The sequence below is a fragment of the Phoenix dactylifera genome, chromosome 7 (genome assembly GCF_051530095.1).
Source record: "Phoenix dactylifera cultivar Ajwa chromosome 7, Ajwa_hap1_PhDact_Kaust_v1.1, whole genome shotgun sequence".
In the NCBI taxonomy this organism is placed as follows: Eukaryota; Viridiplantae; Streptophyta; class Magnoliopsida; order Arecales; family Arecaceae; genus Phoenix; species Phoenix dactylifera.
The window spans coordinates 29,789,696-29,800,093 of NC_143196.1; the positions used below are offsets into that span (position 1 = coordinate 29,789,696).

At 38.0% G+C, this 10,398-nt stretch overlaps 1 protein-coding gene across 1 annotated transcript; it reads right to left on the reverse strand.

The window, feature by feature from the left end:
• Positions 1–1,968: 1,968 nt before the first annotated feature.
• Positions 1,969–9,495, reverse strand: LOC103720222 (HVA22-like protein a). The gene is made up of 6 exons (XM_008809829.5): positions 9,278–9,495; positions 5,129–5,155; positions 4,915–5,037; positions 3,425–3,668; positions 2,362–2,500; positions 1,969–2,230 (listed from the first exon to the last, which is right to left on the reverse strand). The coding sequence occupies exons 1-5, from the start codon at positions 9,331–9,333 to the stop codon at positions 2,378–2,380; spliced, it is 573 nt and encodes a 190-aa protein (XP_008808051.4). The 5' UTR covers positions 9,334–9,495; the 3' UTR covers positions 1,969–2,230; positions 2,362–2,377.
• Positions 9,496–10,398: the final 903 nt, after the last annotated feature.

The following is a 10,398-nucleotide window of genomic DNA, read 5'->3' on the forward strand; positions in this document are numbered from 1 at the left end:
AAGACTCCAAAGCGTCGATCCCGTGATGGGTGACGGATCGAGGCAGTCCAAACATAGAGTCCCGGTACGGGATCACGCGCGCAGTGCCATCGTCCAATTAGTTTCGGAGGCTCGAACGAGGACGCGGGTCCTCGAACGTACGATGAGCTGACTCTTGACTAAGCCACTAAACTTTGTCTGAAAGCAACGGGCACTGTAACGGTCTAGGAGACTTGGAGTGACCGTTACATTTCTATACTACAAAATGGATTTTCTTATAACACCTGCAATCTCTGGCTATCCAAGATCTTAATGATAGTTTTACTATGTTAGGATGGACCCCCTCATAAACCATTATTTTTTTATTAAAATGATCAGTATATACTATAACAATTGTTATAATGGCATCACGGTAGAGAAGAACGAACGTACGAAAACAAAAAAATAATTCTTACTCCGGAACATCCGGACCAGGATGAGATACGATATTGAGTTTCGGATTGGGTATGTTTATAGAGAGGCCAATGGGGTTATGAACTGGCTGACCTCATACGTGGCAGATCACTCCGAAAAAATTCTGTAGATCAAAAATAGACAGTTGCCTATAGCACTCCGTAATATGTTGTCTTTTGACTTTTCTGGTTGTATCCATACTAAAAATGTATAAGTCATCTGCAGTAGCAAAATAATAGTAATAATAATAATAATAATTTTATTCTAAAAAATATATTTATTTTTAAATAGTAAAAAAAATTTAGTAAGAATATTGGTGCAAAACTTATTTTTTAAATATTTTTTTAGTAGAAAAATAGCATAATTAAAAATAACAGCCGTCACTTGTGTTAAACCGACCATGTATCAGCTATTACATCAGTCAATTAAATCTTGTAACTACCGTATGATGGAAACAACAATCTACCATTTGGCATTTTCAGCCTACTTACAATATTTCACAATTCATTAAAAGAGTAATGGCATTATTAAAGAACATTTTGTTCTAACATTATTATCTGGCATTTCAGCTAACAACTTTTTTCATGATAGTTGTTATTTGATTCCTAGGAAAACTTCAGTCCAGGATAGAACTAGACGAATAAACGGTTGTTATTTTTATGACGGTAGCAACAATGGCTTCAAAAAGGTTCACGAGGCAACCCGGAATGCATCTCTTTCCTCACCTAGCCTCAACTAATTAGAAGTCTTTTACAAGCAAAATGCATCTACTTGATGCTATATATATTTCTTCAGCAAGTAGATCTTATGCAAGCTTTAGATTTACCTTTAGCCGTTACCCTTACTACGTCCTGCAGCTTACCTAACATTATATTTTTCTCTCTCCCTGTCCTTGTAGCAATTTGCCTCGTACTGAATTGCTGCATTAGAGCCAATCATCATGATGGATCGGTAGGCCTATAGGCCTTATATCCTATGCAACATGTTGCAATTCTAATAAGGCAAATCAATGTTTTGTGGCCATAGGCCTTATAAATCTTTATTCTTGGGGGAAGGCGACAAAGGAAAGCAGAACTGTTCTAGAGAGTCAAGGAAAAAGGAAGAAATGGAGGACAATTGTCCAAGAGAATCTAATGCAGCCCTAGCTGGAAATAATGATGACATATGCCACGAAAAAAACCCCAATAGGCAGCATAAGCCCTGTGAGGCTGTCACATTCGATCTCCAATTTGTTTATAAAGGAAAGAACAACTTATCATCTTTTTATCAATTTAGTGTTCGCTGAGCTATTTTATTCGCAATGCCATATTGTTTGTGTATTATATTAACTGAGGGCCTGCAAGGCAAGCAAAAACATACATGTCATGGAATTGGGTATTGATAGTATAATTATGCAAGCATCTATTTTCTTCATTGCATCTATCAAATAGTCATTCACCTTGGGTTCTTTTTCCATAAGGAGCAAGTAATTGGAACAAAAACAGTGCTTTTAGAGGTCAAAGCACTGTGATGAAGGAGACAGGAGCACAAACAAACTACTTAAAGTTTCATCAAGTATCTGGATTGATTATGAGTTACATGAAAACACAACATAGTTACATGAGTATAAAGAGGATATATACTGAGTTCTAGACTAGAATCACAAGAAAGGGAGTTCTTGATTCACAATGCATCAACATCTTGGACAACAGATATATCAAACAGAAAACAAAACAGTAACTATCTCATGAAGTCAAGACAGGTAAGAGTCCATTCTGAGACCGATGATAAACCCCATCATCGCGCCTGCTCTCGTACACTGTTGAGCGAACTCGATTGTCATATATTCATAATGTATTTAATAATAATTAAAAAAATAAAAAGGAAGTGAAGTATGCAAAAGGTTATTCCTAGTTAATACAATAGGATCAGTGTATTTGTTCAGCTCACCTAAGAAATCTTGGCTTTAGTATCGATGATCGCCATCAAAGATCGTATAATTTTCACTCCCGGACTTTGATCCTCTTTCAGCTTCCACCTCCTCTAAAATTGAACGGCGGTTATTCCTGGGCTTCGATACCCTCTCAGACTGCAAAACACGACATTTGATCCAGTAAGTATCCTCCATCTGATGAGAGCTAAAAAATCCATACTGCCAATCTATGTGACAATAGAGGGAAACACAAAAATAAAACCATGATTAAATACTGTATTTCTGATTTGGAGAAATGCCACAGCAAAAAGATGTTGCCGTTCTACAAAAGAAAAGGAGTAGCTCTTTTGTCACTGGTTTATAACAACATCTATAAATTATTCAAAAAACTCAACGACATTTAGAAGGGGGAAGGGGGCTCAGTACTAGAAATAGGAACAGGAGATATCTCCTTGAATGTTGTGATTTCAGGTTCAAATTTCTGCCTCAAAACAACAACTTGAGTTACTGCATACCATAACCATCCAGCTGTTTTCCCCAATTATTTGGGATTGGCAACAACTTGAGTTACTATACAAACTACAAAGGAAATACTCGACTTTGCAAGAGACTTACCAGCAAACATACAATTTGGCATCAAATAAATAATAAAGAGTGGTGACTCGCTTTACAATTTCAATGTAGGCAAGAAAAAACTTATATAGAATAGAAAGAAGCAGCTAGACACAAGAAGGCTAATCTGAGTTCTGTTATAAGTTGAAATTAGAAGAAATATAGAAGAAAAAGAAGTATATAGTACATAGAAGAAGTTCAGCTTCAGGTTTCTGCCTTAGGTAAGCCAACACCAAGAGTTGATATCTGAGATATTGATTTGAAAGATTGTAACAGACAATCGAACAAGCATGTAACAAAAGAATGTTTTAGTGCAGTAGGAACCGACAGAAATTGTAGCACAAGAAGCTCACATCAGATAGCAGAACACACAAATTTGCAACAAAGCTGATGGCTAAATTAAAACAAATGCATCCAAAAGGAGTATAAGCTAAAGTCTTTGGTATCATGGAACCTGATCAAGCCTACCTTGCTCATGAGCTTTTCAAATGCTTCTGGTCCGTTCTCTCCAATATATCTTTCTGCAGCTGATAAAACATCATCTGGTTTACCGAAGAAGTTCATCTTCTTTGGGAAATGCCAAATGTTTACCGTTTGTTGGTTGACAAACAACGGCCTCACAAAATGTTCATAGACATATGCAGCACCATTGAAGTAGGGTAAGACCAACCAGCAGTTGAAGATCAGCTTTGCATAGGACCAGAAAGGAAGCCTGCAAGAAATATATGTGAATTGCAGCACAGATAAAGCATGAGACTAAGTCTTGCATGAAATTAATGTAAGCAGGATGCCAAAAATCAAATTGTACTGCTAAAAATTGTCATTTTTTATGAGAGGTGCAAGCACATCATAGAAGAATAAAAAACAAATTACCACAATAAAATAAATAATGAGAAGCAAGACATAATCGCATAGATCGTAGTGCCTTGGCCCATAATGTTCTGGTGCCTTATTGGCATGAAGCCGTTAATTGACATGCTGGCAGTGCATCTGCATGCCAAACACTGGCACAACATGACACAATACATAGTCAGGGCTACGCTGGCACAGCACCAACATGCGATACTTTAATCCTTTGTTTTGTTCTATGGAAATTAGATGCAAAGCATGACTATGGACCATGTAAATCTCCCCAAAATTGTCATCTAACATGCAATATGAAAGATAATTTCTTATTCAAATTAAATGATATTCTGAAGAGAGACAGTGAGAGAAATGAACACGAGAGAGAGAGAGAGAGAGAGAGAGAGAGAGAGAGAGAGAGAGAGGGGGGGGGGGGGGGGGGGATAAATCCAGTAAGTTGGAAAAATCACATAATCAATCATAAGATTTTTTTTTAGCAAAATTAAGAAAGGTTACCAAAATACCACAACAAGCAGAAATGACGGGGAAATTAGTTGCATGTCCCACTTTAATTGCCAAGCTAACTCAGGATGATAGGTACAAATAGAGGGGGAAATAATTGCACGCCCTACTCTAATGGTTATGTTATGTTATGCTGACTATAAAACATACGAAATTGTTTTCAGCTCTAATGTACAGCTTGTCATGTGAATGATGAAATTATAACCTTAGAATGGACCTCCCAGTTCATCCCCATAACTGACGCTTATGTACAGAATTATATAGTGTTTAATTTACTTCATAGTCCCTGCATATCACAACTTCATTATTTGGCAAGAATTAAATACACTATTTTCTGCACTCGAGATATATGGATAACTAATGATAACCCATTTCTCACATTGTGGAGGTAAACTATGATTACTTTAAGCTAATCAATGTTTTATATTATGATTTGCACCTTGCCTCAGCCCTCAGTGATGAAGACACATTATATCACAATCAAAGATCATACTTGAGTAATGATAAATGAAAAATCAAGTAATATCAAGCATCGCTAACAAGAAGAAAATAAATTGGAGATAAATTGGGAAAAAATCAGAAATGTAACATACCATTCAATCACTTTGGCAAAAGTCATTTCAAACAGAGTAATAAAAGAATACAAGACCCAATAAGTGAGCCATTGCTGATCATCAACAGGAGATTTGGTTTCTATTGCCTTGACTGAAGCATACCTGTCAAAATCCCACGAAAGTGCAAATATAAGAATAATAAAAAAGAGACACCATTGCTTCGTGGGAAAATCCAATTACAAATGCCACTTACAAAGGGTAAGCAAGTGTCACCACAGGCCTGTGAATCAATCACAGAAAAAATTGTCAGGAACATAAGAAAAACTGATATAAAAAATGAAGCATGTAATTTTCCATATGTTTAAGATAAAACATTGTCAAAATGTAAAAGAACCCCTAACTTGTTCTTTTATTTGTTAGTTTTAGATGCTTCGACAGTTGGACGTAAAAAATCCTGATTGCTGAGAAGAATCTGATACCTGCTTCCAGTCCAACAGTGGCACGAGAAACCGATTCTATCCTATAGTATACATCTCAATAAACTTGCCACACATATGACACAAAGTGTGACATCCATAAGATGAAATTAGATAACCAGCCATACATAGTAAACAAAAAGCAGCCTCGAATATTTGACTGTGAAAAAACTGAATGATACAAACCATCACTTGGTTTCTATCATCAAATCCACTCAACTATGATGGATTTACAGAACCCTCAAAAATATTCTCTCTTGATTCACAGCCCAACATAAAGTAAACTAATTGGTGCACATCACAAGACATGACAATTCCAAGTGCAGGCCATATATAAGACCCAGGGTCATCTAGCAGCTGACAACATATCATACTTTTCAAACCTCAGCTATACTTCTAAATAACAATGGTTCAACAAGGAATGACCTTGCCTAAGCCCCTTGTGATAGCTGACACCTTTTGGATTTTCTATAATGAGTATTCAAGAGTGGATTGTAATACTCTCTGAAAATTGCAGCACCTGGTATGCTCTGAAATTTGTGGCTGGGTTCAAATTGTGGGCTCTAAGATTACAATTTATCTCAAAAGCTCGATTCATGTAGATTTTCATCTCTGATTGCATGGGTTCAACACCAGCATCAGCAAGTTCTCAGGCTGCATGAAAAGTTGTTACAGATACAAGGGACACTTCCAAAATCTATTTAAAAATCTTGGTTAAAGGAAATGCCAACAACTTAACATGGGATGACTTCATGTGTGGTTGTCCTGGATGAGTACCTAATGATTTGAAACAAGGGCATAAATAACAGTTATATGTATTAAAAAAGCACAAAGACCTATGCAAGATAGTTTGATATGATCTTATCATGTATCCACAACAAGATCGATGTTCACTACATCACAGGTATTTCCACCACTTACTATGAAATTCTTAGTTCTAACAACATTGCCATTAGTTACAAATACAGATGAAAAAAGTGGAGGGTTGGCAATAGATTGACCAGCGATCATGTATAATATACTCAAGCTACAATAGGCACTCCAGAAGCATCAATGGGAAGAAGACTGTCAATCCAAGTAGTTGAAATGAGGCTTGGTAGTAAAGAAAATGTTTTGTGGGGTTATTTAAGAGATAGATTTCACAGGTTTACATATAAAATTACACTTCTACTTGGTACTATATTATTTCTTTCTATAAGCCCAGTTGATGCCTTGTTGATGAAAAAGGTGACACCCAAGGTCCACCGTACTGGGTCCGGTAGGCGTACCGGTTGCCTACCGGACCGGTACGGGCCGGTTCGTACCGTGCTCTGGGCAGTACGAACCGGGAAGCTCTTCCCCGTCGGAACCGGGGAAGAAGAAGAGAACCAGAGAGAGCGCGGGGAAGAGAGGGAGAGAGCCCACCTTCGGCCGCCATCGGAGAGCCGCGGAGGGGCGGCGGAGGCCGGCGGGGGGCGGCGGAGGCCGGCGGGGGGCGGCGGAGCCCGCGGGGGCGCTGCGGAGGCCGCGGCCGCGTTTTTTAATTTGGAGATTTTAAGTGAAGTCGGCACATCGGTTGCCGACTTCACTTAAAAATCCCCAAATTAAAAAATTTGGGAATTTTTAAGTGAAGTCGGCAACCGATTTGCCGACTTCACTTAAAATCCCTAAATTAAAAAATGCGGCCGCGTCCCCGCGGCCTCCGCAGCACCCCCGCGGGCTCCCCCGTCCCCCGCCAGGCACCGCCGCCCCCCACCGGCCTCCGACGCCCCTCCGCGGCTCTCCGATGGCGGCCGAAGGTGGGCTCCCTCCCTCTCTTCCCCGCGCTCCTTCTTTTTCTCCTCGTCTTCTTCGTCTCCGGCAAGGAACCGGCCTGTACCGGTTTCCACGGCTCCGCCGTACCGGTAGCTGGCCGGACCGGTTTGTACCGGCCCGTACCGGCCGGTACGGGCTGGTTCGGCATACGCTGGTGACACCACATCAGCTGCTCTACAAAAGTGTTTCATATCTAGGTACAACCAGCAGCAACAAGGTTTTTAATAACCGAGATATTGGTCATTTCAGTGGGTGACAGAGACCAAGATGAACCGAGATCTCGGTTTATCACGGCCAATATGGAAAGTGGAAAATTCAAAAGGTCTGAGATTTTCCAAGATCCCTACCTATATTTGAGGACTGAGATATCAAAACCTCTGCCAATGTAATAAATCCAGGATTAACAATTATTTCAAGAATTGATTTTGACAGTTATTAAATAAAGTTCAATTTAACGAACTAAAGTGGTTGGAAAATGTCAGATAATATATTGATATTGTATCAGATAAAAATCTTGGGATTTATCGATTCATATCATATAAGGTAAAAGAGGCCAAGATACAAACCAAGGTCTCACCCCAGATAAAAACAAAGAAAAGCAGTCTGTTGGTTATGAGATTCCTCTCTCTCTTTTTTTTAAAGAACTTTGGTATGTTACAACAGAAATGCCCATCAACCAATCTCATTATCATTGTCATCCAGGATTTCCCCTCAAAATGGGAAGATTTGTTTGTCTTTGTTTTCTTAATTTTTAGTAAGTTATTGCAAAAGTATCTATTCATACTTACTAATTAATAAGTTAATATGCAAATATGTACTCAGACCTAAAAATTGATTTGCATTGGACAATATTATGATTCTATATTACAGCTTACGAGAAGGAAGATATGTCTGTCTTCATTTTGATTTGAAGCTGAGCTAAATTAATAATAGAAAAAACTCTTGCTCAGGAATTTGATGAAATATGATTAGTTACATCCCTGATATAGGTCAATACACTTCCATAAACAAACTGATTATGAACTTCAGATATAGGAGAATATCCAGGTAATTCATTACTAAATTACTGGAAACAGCAAGTTTGACAGTTTGAGGAGGAAATAATTTTAAGGCCTTGTTAATTAGAAGGTTCCAAAGTTACTCAATTCAGAACTTTGAAAAGGATATTTTGCAAAGCATAACCAAAGAAACTTATATTAGAAAATTTCTGGTTGATATTAAATAAGAGTCTCAAGAACTGGACAAAAAGACAACAGTTTTGCTTGAAACTATGTGGCAAAATGCTGAGAAAAGCACCATCAATATTTTCAATTAAATGAATGCGGTTTAGGTCAGCTGTGAAGTGGAAATTGAGCCCCCGCTGAGGGTCTGCCTGCCACACGCAGGGACTTTGGGATTCGGACACTCCGTGATCCACACTTCAGTGCACCATAGTTCACATGACAGTGTGTATCTGAATTCCCGAGTTCGTTGTTTATGGCAGGCAAGCCTAAACTAGGATAGTAACATCTTTGGAAATCTTAATTGGGACCTGTCAACGAGGGAAACAGAGAACCACCTTTTAAAAGCAGAAGGGCAAAGAACTCGAGATATTAACCCACAAGAAATTTGCTAATTATAATAACGGGAGGAAGTAGGGGAAAATTTTAATGCATATTAGCACAAAAAAGTAGGAAAAAAAGGAAGAAATTTTGAATTCTAATTAACTGCAGTAAATATGTTTCCAAAATTCCGTGAACCAGACCCACAAATTCCTGCAGTAAATTACGTAAAAGAAACATATTTTTTGCGCAAAACAAACTATTGATACAAAACAGGACAAGACCCACAAGCTACTCAAAGAAAATTGGATAAAAATTAATTTTTTTTTTAGAAGCAAAAGCATAGAGTTACCATAAAATCGGTCCTAATTGTTAGGATCTAAAGAATTGAAGGGGAGGAAGTATCCCCAATAGCAGATAGCAAGTAGCAATCAAACACAAGAAGTAGTTTAATACCAACAAATTTTATCAACAAAATCACCGGAAAAAGTGAATCCTTATATTTGAGTATGATCAAGGAAAGCAGAAAAATAGAATAAAAATTGGAAAAAAAAATCGAAGCTTTTTCGTTGTTGAAGCGAATCATCATACCCGGCAAGAACATCGAAGTTCTTCGCTACGACCTTGAGGAAAGATCCTGAACCCATTCTCTTCTTCGATCTCAATTTTTTCGGTTTCTCGACTCGCCCGAAAAGAGAGGTAACCTTTTCTCGCCAGGGATGAGAGAGAGGATCTTTTAGCGTCGGAAATTGGAGTGCGGACGGACCGACGATATTTTTTATGCGGGCAGTTGCAGCTCCACCTACCAAAGCCATCCTTTGCTTTTGTCCTGAGGGTGGCAATGCGACGGATCAGATTGAGCCAAACCGGCCTGACTTTTATCTAACCCCATCCTTTTAATTTATTCACACCTATTTAGTTTTGGATATTTCTATTTCATTAACTTGTTATTTATTTTTTTTCATTTAATTTTTTGGATTGTTTGTACTAGATGTTAATATTAAATCCTTCTAGTTATATCAAATGGTCAATTTTTTTAAAAAAATTATGTACCATTCAATTAATATTTAATGGTTTTATGTCGCTCATTATATAAGTTATGACATTTATATTTTAAAAACACGAAAATGGGTATATGTTTACGATAGAATAATTTAAGAGATTTTGATCCGAGGTTCGCCGTATCGATACTAGACTCCATACCGATACCATATTAGCATAATGTCGGTGCGGTACGATATAGATTCTTTTTTAGCGTACTGAGGGTCAGTACATCATTCGTAATGGTGTCGGTACCAAATCGGTATGGTACAGTACGTCCAATATCGTACAATACAGCATAGCATATTTTGGTCCGAACCTAATTCAAGGTAAACTTAACTGATCAACGAAGATTAGATGTATTAGATCATGTTAGTTGGGTGCAGGTAAACAGATCTCGATGGGCATGGCCTAAATTATTGCCACTCATACTCTCTCTCTCTCTCTCTCTCTCTCTCTCTCTCTCTCTCTCTCTCTCTCTTCTTTTAGCTGCTTCTTGAGGATTAGATGGACTAATCTAACGTGTGCATGAGAGAGCAATATGAGTAGTTGCAACCTCGATTCATTTCTCTCTTTTAGGTTGTACTATTGTATTATTTTCTTCTCTTAAATATATAATTATATGACTATATAAAATCACGAACAGATGGCACTAGCAGATCTCTTACGAA